Source organism: Alosa pseudoharengus, unplaced genomic scaffold (assembly GCF_046254945.1).
Source record: "Alosa pseudoharengus isolate Yale_2024_CS ecotype anadromous, Long Island Sound unplaced genomic scaffold, YU_APseudo_1.1 YU_APseudo_1.1_scf_12, whole genome shotgun sequence".
In the NCBI taxonomy this organism is placed as follows: Eukaryota; Metazoa; Chordata; class Actinopteri; order Clupeiformes; family Clupeidae; genus Alosa; species Alosa pseudoharengus.
The window spans coordinates 38,701,452-38,721,669 of NW_027468587.1; the positions used below are offsets into that span (position 1 = coordinate 38,701,452).

The 20,218-nt window shown below is 38.8% G+C and overlaps 1 protein-coding gene across 3 annotated transcripts in view; it reads right to left on the reverse strand.

The window, feature by feature from the left end:
* Positions 1–14,416: 14,416 nt before the first annotated feature.
* Positions 14,417–20,218, reverse strand: part of kmt2bb (lysine (K)-specific methyltransferase 2Bb) — a 96,566-nt gene continuing 90,764 nt past the window's right edge. For all 3 annotated transcript variants that reach the window (XM_076281224.1, XM_076281223.1, XM_076281222.1), the window contains 5 exons: positions 19,472–19,724; positions 16,653–16,760; positions 16,431–16,514; positions 15,665–15,794; positions 14,417–14,738 (listed from right to left, as the gene is read on the reverse strand). In XM_076281224.1, coding sequence (XP_076137339.1) covers positions 14,463–14,738; positions 15,665–15,794; positions 16,431–16,514; positions 16,653–16,760; positions 19,472–19,724 — 851 coding nt within the window. In that variant the 3' untranslated portion in view covers positions 14,417–14,462. The remainder of the gene's footprint in view (positions 14,739–15,664; positions 15,795–16,430; positions 16,515–16,652; positions 16,761–19,471; positions 19,725–20,218) is intronic.

Genomic DNA, 20,218 nt, shown 5'->3' on the forward strand with positions numbered 1-20,218 from the left:
ACAACTCAGAAGTCAACAGACAGTTGCTGTGTGAACCTGTGTGAGGTGAGCACGAAATAGTATGCGAAATATTAAAAATAATCGCATATCACGTGTGGTGTGTAGGCTACAGTTTGTGTGAAATGTAAATGTTCAGGCAGGCACTGCACTGCACGTCAAAAGCTCCGCTCTAGAATCTTTGCTGCATTAAATCGAATTGACCCACGACACAATTGAACGCGTCATCGTTTTAAGAAATCTTCACTTTAGAGTGCGTTTGTAAAAGTATGCGTTAGAGGGAGATAAATCTCTGTTTACGTGTAAACGAAAGGGCCAAACGCATACAAAAGTATGCGTTTATTCAAATCTCTGTTTACGTGTAAACGAAAGGGCCAAACGCATACAAAAGTATGCGTTTATTCAAATATCTAGATACGTGTAAACAGGCCCTTAGGCTACCCGATCTGTAATACGTTGCCAACAGCCTTGCTTTGCTCACTGCCGACGTATTTGATTTTTGTCGTAGAGTGGGTTTTAATTCCTCATAACTTGTCATAATAATTGTGCATTCCTCATCCGTAAAATAAGGTGATCGCGTCATCATTGAAAGTGGTGACTTGCGCTGCAACCCGCCCCTTTTATGTGAACGCGCACAGGTTAACCCCGGCTCAACAAATCAACTTCATAATCAGTGTCGTATATTTCCTTGGCAAAGAACCCCAATGGTTCTATTTAGCACCCACAAGAACCCTTTTTTCTAAGAGTGTAGTACCGATTAACACCACTTAAGATAACCAGGTTTTGTCAACCCTGGTTTAACAAAGTAACCCTGGGTTACATCTGGGTAGGTTAAGCTCCCTTCGTAGTACAGGCCCCTGATGTCACTGAGCTGTCAAAGAAGCTACGAAACCATCTCCGTAGGCTACGTTATCGCTAATTAAACTCAGCTGACTGGTGTTAGCGCTAGCCATAGTTGCTGTTAAAATGCCTACTATAGGCTAGCGCTGGGAATCTAAACACTTCAACACCGTTCAACACATGTTCAAAACTACCGCGTGTTATGGGTTAAGACATGAAATTTATTGAAGCATTTAGGAACACACTGAATTAACTGGAAAATAGAGTCCCTGTTAGATTAGCTTGCTTGCAAATGCCGTTGTCCATGACCTGGCAGTTTTATGGCAAGCGGTTTTAACATACATTATGGCAAACCGCCTACACTGGGTAAACTTGGGAAAGCAGAGCTCACCATTGTGTGTGCATGCATGGCAAGCTGTTTTAACGTTTAAATGTATTATTCGTAGGAGCAATGAGATATTGATAGTAAATTGAATATAACAGTTCAATTTCATGTTCAAATTTGTCTTATCAATAAAAAAAAAGCAATTTATGCTTTAGACCATTTTAATTTAAAACATTTTAAAAACAAAGTACCGGTTCAGGCACCGGCACCGTTTTAAAAGTATCGATTTAGCACCGGTATCGGATAAAACCCAAACGATACCCAACCCTACTCACACCCTAAACACGCACTTCGAACAAACAAAAAACGTCTCAGTCTCACGCCATAGGCAAAACTGTAACGTTATTGGACCGGTGTAACGTTGGTAGCCTACTAAATCATCCATCGCAAAGAATGATTTTTGTAGCACGTGCAACAAATATGTGTAGGTACAGCCCTGCCCTGGATACATCTCTCAACGTGCGCTCTAAAACATTTGGTGTAAATGGAGATGTAGATCACGGGTGCGTTAATAAATCTACATTGCGGCGAGTTGACACAAATTATTCGGTCACTTTGACGAATTTATGTAGTTTCAGTCCTAGTTACTTTACTTTGAGCCATGCTCTTCCTTACTTGAATCACCTTTGAAAATAGAGGATTGAAGTAGGCTAGCCTAGGTGTTTGGGAATGAACGTTGACTCAGATGCTTTTTGAGACTTTGAGCTAAATGTCCCAGCCCGGTGTTTAGGATGCATCATAGACAGGTTATCTTTCAGGTAGCCTACCGGTATATATTTTCCATTAAAAAACCATCACGTAGCGAACGTGTTGTGGTTAACTCACTTAGCTCCTGTTAGTAGCCTAGGTTATGGTCATAAGCAGAGATGACAGTCGAAAGATGCAATTAGTGCTGTTATCAATTTTCTTGGTAGCCTATAACCGCATTTATGGTTTTCTACAAATACATCAATAATCAAATTGGCCTCCATCACTCAACCAATGCTAACGGTAACATTATTTTACCTACTCTAGGCTATTGATATAACTTAAATTAACGTAGCCTACCTGCAGTAAAAAACAAGCATGTCCGATAAACATTCTCAGATTTATTTCGGCTTCAAGAAGAAATGGGAATTACATGTCATGCAGAAATCATCCTACCCTTATTGGACAAAAAAAAAAAAAAAAAAAAACTTTGACCATCATTATGTGACCGCTTCACTAGTGGCGGTCATAATAAGTGTTCTTACATTAGAGGTTGCTAGGTTACGGGTACGCTGGCGAGACACGCCGCTCCGTCTGGCATCATGTTTTTGTTTGTTTTTATGTAATGTTCGTAATTTTATGTAATGTCATGTTTATTTTTTGTATTGGTTTGTCTAGTTAAATATTTTCCCTATTTATTTACGCTATTTTTGATAGTTTTCGTGTTATTCTTAGTCCTTTTTACTGCTTCTAAGTCAGCTGATGTCTTTGACATTTGTCCATTGGGAGCTTGCTATGGCTAGCTTTTGCCCTAGCTGGGCATCGGACATCCTTCCATCTATCCGTGAGCGGTGCAGCACTTTACTGTCTGGTCGAGGGGATCTCTCGGGACAGCTGGACCTAGGCTACTCTGCGAGATCTAGAGACTAGATCTGCCGTGGCCGCCGAGCTGTTGCTGACCTGCCAGCTGCCATGCCAACTGCAGACTAACTGGGCCTCTGACATCCTTCCATCCATCCGTGAACAGTGCACTTCACTGTCTGGTCGAGGGGATCTCTCGGGACAGCTGGACCTAGGCTAGCTACTCTGCGAAAGATCTACCGTGGCCGCCGAGCTGTTGCTGACCTGCGAGCTGCCATGGCAACTGCAGACTAACTGGGCCTCTGACATCCTTCCATCCATCCGTGAACAGTGCACTTCACTGTCTGGTCGAGGGGACAACAAACAACAAACGGTCGCTGTTAAGTCCACTGAATTGCGGATCTACACGATCGCCCAGTACTTTGGACTGTGCTTCCAGTCATCTCCAGACTGCAGTCTAGCAGGCCTAGCTTCTAACGTTAACGTTATCTCCAGACTGCCAGTGAATTCACCGGGTTGGTCAGTTGCTAAAGAACTTTGTTGGCATTGCATCGGTTGTGAAGACACAGCTCTGTGCGCAGTTTTCACGGATCATCCTTGCCCTTTGACATTTTCAGCTGGTTTGGAAATTGGGCAAATTTTAACATCACTTTTCCCCTTTTTAAATATATTTTCTTTTTCATTTGTTTATTTGTTTGTTGTCTGTCTTGTCTGTCTTGGTGTCACGGGTACGCTGGCGACTACGCCGCTCCGTCCGGCATTTTTTGTATTTGTAACGGATCCCTGGAGGGTCATTACAAGATATTGAAGTTTTCACACAACTGGGCTCTCAGCAAGGCTGCAAATAGACATTGTTTGATAAGATCAATATTAAAGCAGGTCATGTCAAATTTGTTTATGTAGCACATTTCATGTGACAAGCACAGACCCAATGTGCTCCAAAGCATGTATGGAGTTTGGGGATTTACATTTATTAATTTGGCAGACACATTTATCCAAAGCTACAGCAATAGAATAACATTTAAGCATTTTAACATTTAAGCTACAGAGCTACAGCTACAAAATAACATTTCAGATACAGTGCAGAGGAGACTCTAGCTAGGAATTACCACTGCATCTGTCAATACTAGTACCAGAGGATAGGAGTGCCTACATATTAAGTACTAGTCAAAGTATGTGGTAGTGTGTGTGTGAGATTGTCAGAAGTGCTATAGGAGAGGAGGTAGGTGGGGATGTTTCTTGTCTGGAGGAACTGGTCATTTGTGTAGAGAACTGCAGTGATAATGAATGGAAATGAATTCTACACGTCTCAAAGAGAAGCTATTGCTGTCTTTTTTGAAACTAGGTTTGGGCTCTACTTTGTATTCTATCTGTACATTTTACTCTAAGGAAATTGGGAAAACACTGCAGAACAGTGTGCTACACCATTACACTATCTCGTATGAAACGACCCGAGGCTGTTATTACAGCAAAGGGGTTTACTATGTATTTGGGGGCCTAACAACGAAGCTGCCAGAACCCACTGAGTTACTACTTTTTCCTATTATTATACTTCTGCTATGGGAGTCTATGGGGAGGCAGTTACAGACCTCTAAACCCAGCCGTCTAGCGCCACCAATGGGTCATCATTTGATCGAAAGTTATGAAATTCGGTGGCACTGATTCAGAACCATTCCATGATCATTCTCACCAATTTACAGAAAGCGTCCGATTTTCACAAATCAGGCACTGTTGGAATCCCTGCACCGGCCTAGAATTACGTCAAAAGTTTCAGCGATCACAAATTTCATCCAATTTTCCAACGGAATATAGCAGAGATGATCTTCAGAGCGAGCCGCACAAACGATAGTTTATTTGAATGTGGGTGCAAATCAAATATGCCATCAAAGCTGGCAAACAGGAAGTCTCGGCTTTGAGTTAAGGCAGTGTCCCCTAACTATGGCCCGCCACCTTATTTTGGGTGGCCCCACAAAACCTGTCCGTGGTATATAGCATCCGGCCCGCACAGGAGTACGACACCGTCAAACTATAACCCCCGTAATTTCCCCCATTCACTCTCTATGCCGAGTCATAACAGTATACTTGTAATACCTTTTATGTCCACTGGTGGTTGTTTTGGTGCTGTTTCGAATTTGCCATTGGAAACGGAATAAAACGTAGGCCTACCTGCAAACAATGTAAGATAGGCCTATGCTGACTGCATCAGTGATCAAAGTATTCTAAAAGTTTACCAATTAATTGTTAATAGACCTAACTTCTATTCAAGTCATATTTCTGGGACTTTCTGGGATAATTATTTCTATTTTTAATTCACTTTAAATGTTCAGAGACAGCAGAGCTCACACAGTTTTCACCAGGTGAGTGAAAGTTAGAATGGTGGTCATTTCAGATGTTTTTTTCAGCACTTTAAAAAACACTCAAAGTTTGAGAACTTTAAATTATTTGTAGGATATTGCTTGTTCATAACTTGAGCTGTGCATGCAAAGACACAGAGTTAAGAGTTCACACATTTTTAATAAAATATACTTTTGGGCTACTCTTTTTATTAGTATTATTTCATTTGACCTATTTCCATGTTGAATTACATTTTATATCGATATGGCATGGTGGCCATATAAAACAAACAGCTTACAATGGTATTACACTGCGATAACCTATGATTAAATGTAATGGATTAATATTCATCTATCCATACTCTACAAGTCAGCGGTCACAAATTTCATCCGATTTTCATGGAACTCGACAGAGGTGATTTTCAGACAGATTTCAATTTCAAGTGTGTTTGAATTTATACTTTCTTCTACTATGGAAGTCTATGGCAGCCCACCGTTGGGTCAAAAGTTATGAAATTTGGCACACTGATTGGGGACAGTCCCATGATTCAGTTCATGTCTGCAAGTGCTCTAGTGCCATCAATGGGTCAAAGTTGGCATTACATCCATGCGCTTAACGTTTGAACCGTAGGCCAGATTTTGAACATTGGTATTACGGTTTATTTGGAATCCTTGGACGATGCCGAGTTCAACTCATCCCATGACGTCAATTTCCGCCATATTGGATTTTATTGAAAGCGCTTAAACGTTTTCACAGGTTACAAATTTTGTCCGATTTTCACGAAACTTGCCTCACAAAAGATTATAAAAAAGTTATAGGCATTTCGATATTCGAAAACGTTCACTCAATATAGCCAGTCAAATCTGACGGCAAAGCTGCCAAACAGGAAGTGAGCTCATATATCAGCAAGACTTTGATGTATGAAGTCCAAACTAAACTTGGTAAGGGGACTTGTTACCTGATTGTGAGGACGCATTAGGAAATTTGCATAATTTGGCCTCTAGGGGCGCTGTAATAATTAAATGAGCTGATTCTTTATCCAATTGCCATGAAAGTTGCTGTGAGTAATTGCTCATGCCATCGCACATACTACTAGCCAACTACTTCCTTTCCTACCAACTTCCTTCCTAACCAGGTGTACTTTTTTCTATAAGTGTTTTGTTCTTATGACTACAATTGTGAGAGAGACCATGAGAATGAGAATTCATGAGAGAGCAAACAGTTATTGTGTGCACATCCCACCTTCTGGCAGGTGCAGGACAAATTAAAACTTACTCAATTGAAAAAATATAATGTCCGCAACACTGCTTTTGACTCCCATATATTTAATGCACAACAGGCAACGTTTCGACCCTGCTGGGTCTTCTTCAGGCAAAAATTCATGAGAGAGACCATGAGAATTCACTGTTGTTGTTTTTATGTTATTGCTGTTTTTTTGATATGCTAAGCAAACCTTTGAAGAGTTTTGGACAAATTGACTATATTATTCTTTTAACAATTTGACATACTATAAATATTGCCTTGCAATAATAATTGTGTCTTATTCTTTCTTATATGATTACATTTTGAAATGTATTCACCTGTGGTACACTGAAAGCATTTCACTTTTATAAGGAAATTAATCCACATTGAGAATAACCTTCAAAGTTGTGGTAAAAAAAGATTTTCAACCAAAGCCTTGAAAAGAATAAAGGTTCCAGACTTACACAAGCATACATATAAATATGCCAATGGACTTCCTGTGGTCAATAAACTAAAAATAGACACAACATCCTCATTTGTAGCGCATTTGGTTCAAAATTTGAAGCCAAAACCCTTTTTCGGACAGCAGCCATATTGAATTTAGGGAATTTGGGGGGTCCTGATATACCCAATCATAAATGTAAGTATTCCTATGGGTTTCCCATCATTAAAAAAGGTAAAATAGACATCAAGTTTGTATTTGTATCTCATCTGGCTCCAAAGCTATAGCCGAATCCCTTTCAGGCGACAACCATTTTGGATTTGGCTGCCATGTTGGTCTCAGGGACCATTGGCTCGGGCGGCCTGGCTAAATCATTTCATTATGCCCACAGCTGCATCCGTGCCAAATTTTGTGCTTGTAGATTAATTTGCACAAACAATGGGGTGTAAGGCCCCATACTACAGCCAAAACTGCTTTTTTGGACAGCGGCCATATTAGAATTGGAGGAATAAGGGGTCTAGATGTCCCGGGTCATAAATATTAACATTCCTATGTATTCCCCATGATCAATTAAGCTGAAAAAGATATCAAGTTTGTATTTGTAACCCATGTAGTTCAAAAGTTATAGCCGGAACCCTTTTCGCGCAGCGGCCATATTGGATTTGGCCACCATCTTGGCCCCAAGGGTCGCTGACTCCGGCGCCCTAGCTAAATCATTTCAGTATGACCTGAGCTACATCTGTGCCAAATTTGGCGCTTTTAGATGAATTTGCGCGAAAATGTGCTTAAGGCCCCCCACTAACAGCCATTCCCAGGCATGCAAACTGGTGAGGGGTGAAAAAGGTGAGAAGGGCACACGAAGTGATAATAGTGCATAGCTTCCACGGAGTATGAAATGGCCCAAAACCAGAGATTTACAAAGAAAACAAACTATAAAATCACTAAAAAATTTGTTGTGGCCAAAAATATCATATTTAAAAAAATAAAAAAAATAAAGTGAATATAAAAAAAGTGTCTTCCCCTATTTCTCCTTAAAGTGTGTATGTCAGGTTAAAAATTGTTTTTTACAAATGAAGGGACATGAAGCAAGATAGTAGTGAGTAGTGATTTTTCTTGAAAAATCAACTTTAAATACAATAGAACAATATTTACAGTTATTTTTATAACTGAATTTATGAACATTCCAGACACAGTGATGACCTCATAAGAGGGAGTCCACCAAAGTTGAGCATAGGGGAGAATGGGTTTAAACTGCATTTTATTTTACACTGATAAGGCCAAAAATGTCCTCTATGACATACCAGTGGTTCATAAGCATGAGCCTGACTGGTAGGGACAAAGTAAAGACGAATAGGCTACACAATTTAGGTAAATCATGGCAATCAAATCATCAGTGAGAAATTCATTAGGGGTGTACTGAGTAGGATCGGATCACTATTAGTATGTATCATGGCTTCAAAATGGCAGTTGTGTCATTTGCCATCACATAGGCTTTCATATACAACAAGTTAAGTAGAATCAGTAAGCAAATTAATAGTCTGTCTATAGCTAACATTAGTTGATAAGCAGATGTATATATAAAGAGCAAATGTGTGGTAGCACATATACACTGATGGTTTTATAGTCAGGTCTCTAAAGAAAAGCATATATGCCCATGGTTGGCTGAACACAGACTAATGAGTTGCTTACTGATTCTACTTAGTTTAGGCTATATAATGGCCTATATGTGATGGCAAGTGACACAACTGGCATTTTCAAGCATTGCTACTTACCCATATCCTCTTCATCACATTTTAAGATCAATAATGGTTGCCAGTAAATAAAAAATGTATCAGGATATTTTTATGTCAGGCAGGTAGTAGACTCTAGCATGACATACTGGAATGAAGTCATGTTTTTGGCTTCATCAGTGTAAAAAAACCTACTGTATGATCCCTTATCCCATGTGTTTTAATTGACTAACTTTGCTGGACTCCCTCTTATGAGGTCATCTGTGTCTGGAATGTTTCCTGGAATGGTCATAAATTCAGTTATAAAAATAACTGTAAATATTGTTCTATTGTATTTAAAGTTGATTTTTCAAGAAAAATCACTACTCACTACTATCTTGCTTCATGTCCTTTCATTTGTAAAATTTTTTTTTTTACCTGACATACACACTTTAAGTGTGAGGGGCCCGTTGCACTGTTTGGCAGCATGCTTCAGCATGGCCCTCCTCTCCTCCTAAGCAATCTACATGAGTTTTCTTTCTTTCTTTTTTCTCTGTGCCTGAAGTTCAGACATTTCTAAAGATTTCAGGCCTATTGGACATGAAGACATAAGAGGCATAGTATTAGAATAAAGATGATAAGTTTGAATATTTGTTGAACCAAACCAGGTGAAACTTGCTTGAAACACACTATTTCAGACTAACATTATTTAAAATAGGGTAGACTAGACTAATTTGTAAAATCGATTTGAAATGTTTTAACTTCCTATGGAATGGGCATTTTTGTGTCTAGACCAGGTCTTACAAGGATACAAGGATACAAGGAAGTTTATTGTCACATGCATATAGTTACTGGAAGTAAGAAATGCAGTGAAATGATGTCTGGTGTCAGCCTATTTGTGCATTAATGGGGGGGGGGGGGGGGGGGTAAAAAGTGCAGTAGAAGAGGGGTTTAGTAGATTAAGTGGCAAAGGCTGCATAAAAAAGGTGGGGGAGGATTGGGATTGGGTGTGCTGTGTATGTGGGGAGAGGGCAGTGAGCAATATGTGTGTTGGAGAAGCTTCCTCATGAGACAATGTGCTGTGTATTGGGGGGGGGTGGGGGGGGCAGGGACTTACTATTGCAAGCAGAGTACTGTATGTATGATGTATGTGAGTGATGACAGTGAAGATGTGTGTGTGGGCGGGAGGGGAGTGGAGCAGTGACTGTGTGTGTGTGTAGTGTGTGTGTGGGCAGTGTGCTGTAAGTATGTTGTGAAGCCGTGTGCAAAAGTAGATCAAAATAAAATGAAAAATTAGTAATTTAGACCATTATTTGCTAAGGTATGCTCATGTGTTTTGTAAAACGCCCAATGGAAACTCCCCATAGGACTTTTGGTTACCCAAAATGCATACTGACAATAAAAGCCTTACTGTGTGGTTTCTGGACTATTTGGATTGTTTGTCAGAGGTTCTGATGGAATGACTACACTATGGAATAATTACAGAAATGTCTTTGCATTTTCTTTGTTGGTTCAATGGGTGTGGATAAGATGGATTATACATCTGCACAACAAATATTGGATAAAACAATAGATAAAAATATGAATTCCTGTGACTATTTCAATACCCAATTTGCTGCATCTATCTTTTGATAAGGATACACACTGCAGCTAGAAGGTAGGGAAGCACCGGAGGGGGAGGAGGGCAATTTGATACAATTTAATTGAGACATAGTAAGATTAATCTGACAATGTAAAGCACTATACAGATTTTACATGAAAAAGGTTGTCATATATGGATTCCCAAGTGTCCAAGCTTTCAAATTCAAAATGTGTATAACATTACTATGCTACATAGCAATATGGTGCAGTTGATTTATAATGTTGGGGGAGAGGGGGGTGGGTGTGTTGTGGAGGGCACACTGTTTCATAACAAGTGTTATCCTGCAACCTAGGTTACTTACAGATTGTGGCATTTTGCTAGTTCGTTTGTTTAACAAACCAATAAAGTTTGGTTGTGTGAATAGTGGAATTCACATGTTAAACTGTAGCCTACCCTATAGGCACAGGCTACTTCAGATCAGGTCACTGGACGTTTCTTAAAGACACGTCAATCAACACTGATTTTGTCTCTGAGCAAGATCAGTATAGCAAAGGCTAATGTGAATAATTAAAGAGTTAAATGTGAATGATTAAAGAGTTAAACGTTTTGCACAGCCCAGTTTAGGAGACATTTAAGGTTATTCACATTAACCTTTGCTATACTGATAAGGTCTGTGTATTTGCTTCACCTTTTGCCGATCTAGACCAAGTACAGCACGTAACATATTCATCAAATTAACTCGTTGTGTCTATATTTCTGTCTCATATCGCTAACTTTAACAACATTAAAACAAAACCGCCAATGCTACGTTGCTACACTAATCTCAACGTCTTTTGCTAACAGAAGTTGAAAGTTTCAACTAGCCCACCTGTGACATCTCTAGGCACCTCTCCTCGCCGTGCTCACGTTCCAGCTGACATTTCAGACGCATCTAGGCCTATCTGCGCTCACAAAAGGAGGCTATACCTGCGCGAGCGTTCTGTTCACGTTGCCTCTGCAGCAACAAGCTTCCACTGATGTTTAGTAAACGCACATAGCCTAACATTCGTTGCTGAAATTTTTAATAGACCTCTGAAGTTCGCCTACAAAAAAGATCCAAAACGGCCATCTTTGCCCATATAAGGAGATCCGGTTGTTAATTGAAGCTAACTACCTATGGCAAATTGCATTGCAAGTTAGCTCTGGGGTAGCAAAAATCTAAGTGTGCCGCCTTCACTTATCGGAGATCACAGTATCCACTCGAAGGCAGAGGACAAAAGTGTGTTCAGGAAAACGTCTGCATTTCAGACTTTTTCATCCCCACGAGACTTTAACAGGTGCGATTATTCAAAATCCCCATGTTATTTTCCCATAGGAAAAATCGCCAGATACCGGATGTCAAAGATGGCAGCTTTTTTGTAGGCGAACTTCAGAGGTCTATGGCGCTCTGGCAACACCAAGATGTGTTTGCGTCTGCACAATAGTAAACTCAGCTCACGTTGACGCCCCCCCCCCCCCCCCCTAAATATTTTCTCATCGGTTCTGCACAAACCACGTAAGTCAGTTATTTTGGATTCAAAACGGCGAATTTCGCCGAAAGGTGAGGAGTTTTTGCATGCCTGCATTCCTGCTAGTTTTAGCTTATATTTTATCAGTTTTTAATTTTAGTATACAACCTATTTTGCCTTGGTGAATACTTACACATATTTTAGTTTGTAATGTATTAATTGTAATTTTAGTGTACATACAACTTATTTTGCCATATGCTACAGCGTAAGTATTTACAATAAACATGTCTTTGTAGGGCTGTCAATCGATTAAAAAAAATAATCTAATTAATTACATACTCTGTGATTAATTAATCTAAATTAATCACATATATAATTTTTGCTGTGAAAGTATTTTAAATATTTAAATTCAAATGAATCATTGAATAATCAGCATTAGTGACATTAAAGTTCAAAGACTCTTTTATTATTATTTTCACTGTTCAAATAATTGCCATAATAATCTATGATATGACCTATATGCTGAGGAAATAAATTCAAAAGTGCTTAGGGATTAGGAAGAAGTTTTTTTTTTCACATACAAGGCATTTCAGGCCACATATATAACCTAGGGGACACAATGAAAATAAATTAACACTCCCCTCAATGTCAACACTTATTTCTTTGCATTGATGTGCGACTACAGAGTTGATGAACTCCGGTGATATGCAAATCCTTGCTGCAGACATTGCAGAGGACTTTATTTTCAACACTTTATTTTTTATCAACACCATCAGGCCATTTTTTAAAAGTAAATGTTCCAATCAATGATTCAGGCAGCACGTTTTCTTCTCTCTCCTTCATTTTACAGTCTAATTTTTACTGACTAGAACGGCTCGGGGTCAAAGGTCATACGGAATCGATTAATCTGCACTAATTTTTTTCATCAGTTATTTTTTCTCAAATGAATTAATCGAAATTAATCAGTTATTTTGACAGCCCTATTTCTTTGACAATAAATCAAATCAATGAACTTTGTTCAAATGTCTTAACAGCTTTATTAATCAAATAACAATAAATAAAAAAGTGCATAGAAAAAAATGAATCAGTTTTAGAAATATGATACAACTATTTACAACTTGGGGTTCATTTTGTACAAAGTTACAAGGATACGTGTTGCACATTTATGTACTATTTGTCTTAAAAAAAAACTATTCATATGTTTAAAATAAAATTTAACATGAGCATACACTTTCAACAGCAGTAAAACAAATTGTGATGGTTTCACCAATATCTCACGTGTCCTTCATTGCACACAAAAACAGGCAAAAAACATATTGGTACTCCATTTTTGTTAGTTGCCTTAGTTTTGATGTCATTCCATAACAAGTTGAGGTAGAATCCTTGCAATATTTGCGGAATTCCATCTTTTCTTATTTTGATGTGATGACACAGGGAGGACAAGTTTAACACAACTCTTCCAAGACAGGGCTGGCATAAAGCTAACTGCTTAGTTCACACCTAAAACAAATCTCTGGTGCTCTATGATGACAGCGCTGATGAGTGATTTTGCTTCCTTGAGAGTATTTTTATAAAAATACACATAAACACTTACATGCATAATGAAACCATTTTGTTCCATTTTTTTCTGGCTACACAAGCAGATGAACTCAAAAGTGGAAAATAAAACCATGCTACCAAGGTTGGTACCAAGAACTGCAGACAACCTTCAAGACACCTGATGAAACGGAGAGCACATCAAAATGTGAAGTGAATAAATGTTCCATGAGCAATTTGTGATCCTGAATACAACTTGTACACAACAGTTTTTGCTCAGGATCCATAATTGTCTATCTACAGACTATAGCAATTTATCTTATGGAACAGAATAGCGAAGGTGGACAAGCAGGTCTTGTTCATGGCAGTCTCAGCCTATGTTCAAATTATGCTTAAGCCTGAGGATAAGGAATCAAACTTCCTCAATCAAACTGGATAGACAATCTCTCAACAGTTAGCAGTCATGTCTCTGACAGCATAACAAGACATGCCATAAATGAATGAAAATCACAGTAAAATACAAAAGTGGTAATGTATGTTTTTTTTTACACAAAAACTTCAGTAGTGTTCTTTGTAATGACCATGGAAAGAGAAAGTAATATTCTACTGTGATCTCTCATAACTGGTATGACACTAATGCACTACTGTTGCTTTAAAAAATTGTATGAGTCTGAAAGAAGAAGAAGAAAAAAAAACACATAAAAATTAAAATGACAGAATATTGACACATTACTCCATTGGGTCAACAAGAAGCAATACTTCAGTTATAGAACCTGAGAAAGAAAGCTCTGAGCTTTTCTAGCACCGTAAAAATCTGACATAAAAAAAGAGAAGAGCTTTCAGTCACACAGGAAGAGGCACTCAAAAAAGTGTGATGGAACCAACAGGAAATGAGACTATGGCAACCATCTCAAATGGCTGACCTAGGGGGGAAAACTGTTTGGCAAAATAAAGTAAAACAAAGATCAGACTTTGATGATGAGAAATGCATCTACTGTAGTCTCTTGTTTGAATCAACACCAAGGATAATTACTAAGCTAGCATGCCAAAATTACTGCACAAACTCCTCGTCCTTACTGTAACCACTGGCAACTTAAAGAGTGACAAAGAAGGAAGGGGGTGGAGTCTGAAATGTTTCACTTCCTCTCCCTATATCTGTATCCTGCAGAAAGTTATGTTATGGTTTTGCAGTTTGAAGGCTAAGTTGATAGCTGAATTATGCCAACTGACCAGCCAATAACTAAACGTCCTGTTATTTGGAAGACCCATAATGCATGTTGCCCTTTCTCTTCGTGTTGCATTAGAAAATTAGAAACTCTCCAGATGAAGACGTCTTTGATATTTCTGCAACTGTTTACCTTCAGTTAAGGAAGCGGCGGCAGCGTCTGGCCCCACAATTACAATTAAGTTTGTTACTCTCATCCTCTATGGGGAACTTGTAGTCATAAGTGAGCTCTTCACCACGATAAATTTTACGCAGAGCAAAGATGACAATGTGCTTCTGGCCTTCCACATTGATAACACGAGAGTAACAGTTTGGTTCACAGGAGTGGTTAATAAAGCGTGCTGCGTTTCCGTGCATGGTGGCATCGACAACTTCAAAGTCATCTATGCGGAACATGTAGCAGCCAATCCCCTGCAGAAGACCACATAAAACACAAATGAGTTCAGTTTAAAATAAACAAGCAATTCTTAAATGTTGTTTTATAGACGATGAAAGTGAACAGTTGACACAATCACAAGACATTAAAGACAGCTACCAAATATAAAATATTAAAAACAGGGTATTGTCTACTGTCTCAGGGTATACTCTTATGGTTCAAAAGATTCCATTCAGTGTGTCCAGAATATATTTTATCAGTCAAATCTAAAAGCTCACTGGTCAAAGATCATCATTTATGACATTTACCACCCCAGTTTTAGAGTTTCAGCAGCTACCCTCTGGAAATTAAGGCAAGGAATGCCCGAATACACTAATATTTACTTATTTTAGTTGTTTCTCACTGTCTTCTTCAGTTGGGAGTTGTTACAAAACTCAATTTAACTTCTAGTGTACCTGTACAATCACATATGACAAATAGTTCTTCAGCTACAGGGCTTGGTCAGAAGATTTGGCAAAATTTTCATGGGCACAACCCACATACATGCTGCTCATCCCACAAGTGCCCCACATCCCAAATGGGGCACCATTTGAAAGGGAACTAAACAGGCTTTCCAACGGTATAACATGTATTGCCAAAAATAATTGTTACCACAGAGAAATGTCCTTACTTTTTGTGCTAAGTTTATTTTAGCCATAACATAGCTGTGTGGATAAGCTCAGACAATTGAAACAGGACAATTAGCTGTAGGCCTGCAATGTTCATACAACAGGACTGTTGAGACTGCAGACAAAGGTGATTTTGTAGGTTATACTCACAGTTAGTGCTACACTGTTCTTAAATGTATGAGCATTCTTAATGAACATTGTGGAATATTCTTTTTTTAAATTCACCAGCTAATTGCCAGTAAAAAGAAGGCAATTACAAGGAAATGGAAACACTGATCTACAGTAGAGCTCACCTTGCTGTTATAGTACTTCTCTCGCTTGTCTGTTAGAACTGAACGAATTACTATGCCTGCATATTCGATGACCATCTCTCCTGCATCAATGTTTCTTTTGCAGAACAGTCCACGGCCATGGATGGCAGACCTATTAAATGAGAAAATGGGGACATCACATTATAGCATTCATATTTTTCCATTTAAAAAAGGGTTAATTCCAGTGTCATGTTCACTGACATAATACAATTCTAGGAAATTTCTGGATGTTTAAAAAGATGGCTAGGATAAATGCATTATCAATCCTATCTCTTATAGGCAACCATAGTATTCGTTCATGACCAGGGTAGGGTTACACACTTATTTCCTATCATGGTTTATAATAAACTAATAGAACTAGTTCTGCCACTGCAATGTTTACAGTTTTCTCTATCACGACCTGCAATGCTCAAAAGCTTGCATTTGTGAAAATACCAGTTTCATTCTGTACTATTATGTGGGATCACTATCCTCAGCTGGTGGCCACTGTTATCTCTATGAATTTATTACAAACTTAATTTGGATTTCTTTAATCAGAAGCATTAAACGTAAGTTATGATGAAAGGCAGGCATGGTGGAGCAATAGTAAAATTTCTACAAGTCTCTTTGGATAAAAGTATCTTCTAACAAAAGGCTACAAGAATATAAATGGTAAATGTGCCATTCTGTCACTTCAGAGGAAAATATGCACAGGAAATAGTCACATTTCCAAATATAACCATGGTGGTATTACCACCTCCTGCCTTACCTGTAAACGCCAACAGCCTCCTTTGATGTCCTTTCCAGATGCCTGAATCGCATGGCCATTGGTAGCTCTTGATTTGTGGCACGTCTGTCACAGAACAAAACCACAAAATATATTAAACAGGTAGAGAAAGGCATGCACAGCATGTTTTCTCATACACAAATTTAGAACAGTATCAAGAGTATCTAGAGGTATGCCATTTCTGACTGAGAAAAAGCTGTTCACCTGATAGATTTGAGAGGAATATCATCTTCATCCTCCTCATATGGCCCAATGTCTGGGAGCTGTCTATGTTGTGAAGCCAGGAAGTTGAACATATCAAAAGTTGACTTCCTGTGATTGGAAGGAACATTTGAGTTAGGGGAACATGTTGACAAGAAACAGTTTGGCATGGAAATTGAGACATTTTCCTGTTAAAAATATGTAAGTTAAAGGAACCGTAGGTAAGAAATGTGTTTCAATTAATCATAAAATGGCCCTGTTATGTCACTTGACATTGAAAAATCATGTTCGTTTTAAATGTTTATATCACTGACAACAGTAGTCCGGCCAGGATATTGTCATTTAAAAAGTGAAGTTGCAGCCCTCAACTGATGTTGATGTTGTCATGTTGTGTTTTGGCCTGATGTGCCACCCTCCACCTATCTACTAATCACAAAGTCAGTAGTGTTTCAGCATCCGGGTTGCCAGCTCTGCCAGTCGGGACGGGGGGTTGGGGGTCACCGCTCTACAATAATTTGAAAGTGATTGTAGTACCAGTTTTGGCCACAATCTTACATATGGTTCCTTTAACTGAAAATGCTTGTTTTATCCCCAGTATTTATGTTAAGCCGTTCAACTTTGAGGGTGAAAATGAGACATGAGTCAATACTGTTCGCCTCAAGTAGCCAAGTCCCTTCACTGGGCTTATGCCGAAAGAGTAAGTTACGGGCTGGCCATGCACTGTCCTGACTACGCACGCTCTTTGAAGTTATCCCAAAGTACTGACGTCTTGCATTCTCCTTCAAAGAACCGAGGTTACCTCGAGTAACCGCAACATTTCTGTTCTTTTATCAGGTATTACAAATATAAGTGCTATTCAATCTAGAGGTCTGCACTCCCGGAGTCCCGCTAGACCAGCAGGTCTTTTGAGTCACGAGACAAGCTTTGAAAGTTCTATGCGGGAGTTGATGGGATGAGAGAGATGCGTTTGCGGGTGCGGTTGAAACAGATGATTCACTGTAATCCTGCAAATCAAATATGTGCGTAAAATAAAATATGTAAATGAATTTAAGTAGTGTAGGCTACATAAGTAGGCTATAGTTGAGCTGGATGTTCTACTAGGCAGAATTAAAAAAGAGGTTAACCCTTTAACTGACTGCTCAACCGTTTGGTAGAGCACACTTTAAGACACCATATCTTACCAAAAAATCAAACTGTTTTAAATTTAAACATATGGAGCCATATCTACCACTTGAGTACCACATGTTAAGCACAAAATATTTGCTCAGTACCTCTGTAATGTCGAAGGCCACACCTTCTCATCATACGCGATTTCGGCCATATTTTGTGTCACATCTACCAAGTTTTCTTAATTATTATGTAAAAATGAAGTGGAATAACACATGTATTAACTTACGTTAAGAAAAAAAAAAAACATTTTCATGGTTAAATAATTGTTTGAAAACATGCTCTACCAAACGGTGGATGTGCCTGTCAATGGTAAAAGTCAGGTCTGTATAAATAATACTAGAAAACATGACAAAGTTCATGAATTAATTATATTAACAATTATATACTGTTTTAAAATGTATACTACTACTGTTAACACAGCATATATATGTTTAAAAAGCATGCATACGCATGAAATATATCAAATAGGCTTATTAGCTATCTAATTCAATGCAATTCAATACATTTTGGTCTGTACCATGAAGGGGAAACTGATTTAACTATATAAACCATACATTTTCTGAAAGCTTAGACCCTTAGGATGTGATCTAACATGACATGAGACATGTCCCACTCTCCTCATTAGTATGCTGCCCAAGCATAATACATTGGGTATTGGTAAATAGTGTATATGGCTAATACCGTTTTGGGCTATCATGTCATGAGGAGGGTGACAAATGTCAAAACCCATGTCAGTTCACATCTTGAGGGTATATGCTTTCAGACAATGTATGGTTTAGGTGGTTTAATTAATTTTTCCTCCATGGTACAGCCCAAAATGTATCAGCCATACGCTTAATTTACCAATACCCAATGTGTAATGCATGGGCAGCATACTAATGATGAGGGTGGGACATGTCTCATGTCATGTTAGATCACATCCTGAGGGTCTAAGCTTTCAGAAAATATGGTTTATATAGTTGAATCAGTTTTCTCTTCATGGTACTGACCAAAATGTATTATGTGTACACGTTCTTCACCTAAATCCAAAGAATCCCATTCATTTTAATGGTAAATTTACTTAAGTGGTCTGCAGGTACAGGAGTTTATTTCTTGTTAACATGATTTCTCTTAAACTCTGGGACCAGGGCTACAAGATAATACCACTTTTTTGGGGAGAAAACTGTTTTCTTTCAGTAAAACACAATAATCTCATGCCAAAGTCAGATAACTGACTTTTACCATTAACAGGCACTTCAACCGTTTGGTAGAGGTTCATCGAAATTGAATGGGAGGGTCCTTTGAAAAAACACAGATTTTTCATACTACATCTGGAAGTCTTTCTCAGCTCTGTGTGTCAAGTGCTCCTTTCTTGTGAGACAGAAAGCACAACTTAATATCCCTTTTGCATATCTTGTGCGGGCTTTAGCGGGCAGGAGCGGGACATAATGTTACAGTTGTGGGTGGGAGCGGGACTAAAAATGATGCATTACTGCCTAAAACGTATAATTCTGGCAACTGACTCAGTAATGTCACCGAGTAATGTCGGTACAAAAAAAAAAAAAAAAAATCAGTGCTACCTAACTCGAGTTGCTGCAGCCAACAGCTACAGCAGCCAGGCAGCTACAGTGCTACATTCTGGGGGGATCTTTAACATCATGGCAACAACCTACCGTAGATACACTTCAGCACGTGCACAGCCACTGGGGTTGACAGGCAGGTCCTCTTCTTGTGCCACCTGCTTATGGAAACGGAAGGTGTGGTGTAGACAATGGTGAGCACCTTCTAGTTGCTCCACAAGGAACACCACTGCATCATGGAGCATGCCTGCCATCTGGGCACCACTTATGTCCATGCAGGTAAGCTGCTTCAGGTGGTGGGCAGCACGCACCTCCTGAACACCATCTGTCACTGCCCGCCAAGCCACTAGAGAGTCAGAAAGGTATCTCATGAGGTCAAAATGCAAGCCAGTATATCATCTTTTAAATATATATTTAATAAAACAAGTGTTCTCGATAATTCAACCTTCATGGTCAAGAGGTTAAATAGACTTTATTTCTTTTTTCATAATTTGAAGGCAATTCTAACTCACTGCAACAATGCAAACAGAAACTAAAATCAGTAAAGCCTGTGTTAGAATTATTTCATCAATTGGTGAAATGGACCAGTGAGACAAAGCACAAGTACTGATTGGAGTACTTTTTAGGTTGGTACTGGTGACCTGGACTAATTGACACACATGGTCACAGTGACTGTGACATCTTTTTTACATACATTTTAGGGCTTTTTATGTTTTAATTATTTAATGAGATAGTGAAAAGATGTGAATAATTGAGTGGGAGAGAAATGGGGAAGGCATTCATGGTACAGGACCCAGAATCCTTTTGTGAAGACATTGTGAAGAGTATGTGTGCAAAGCA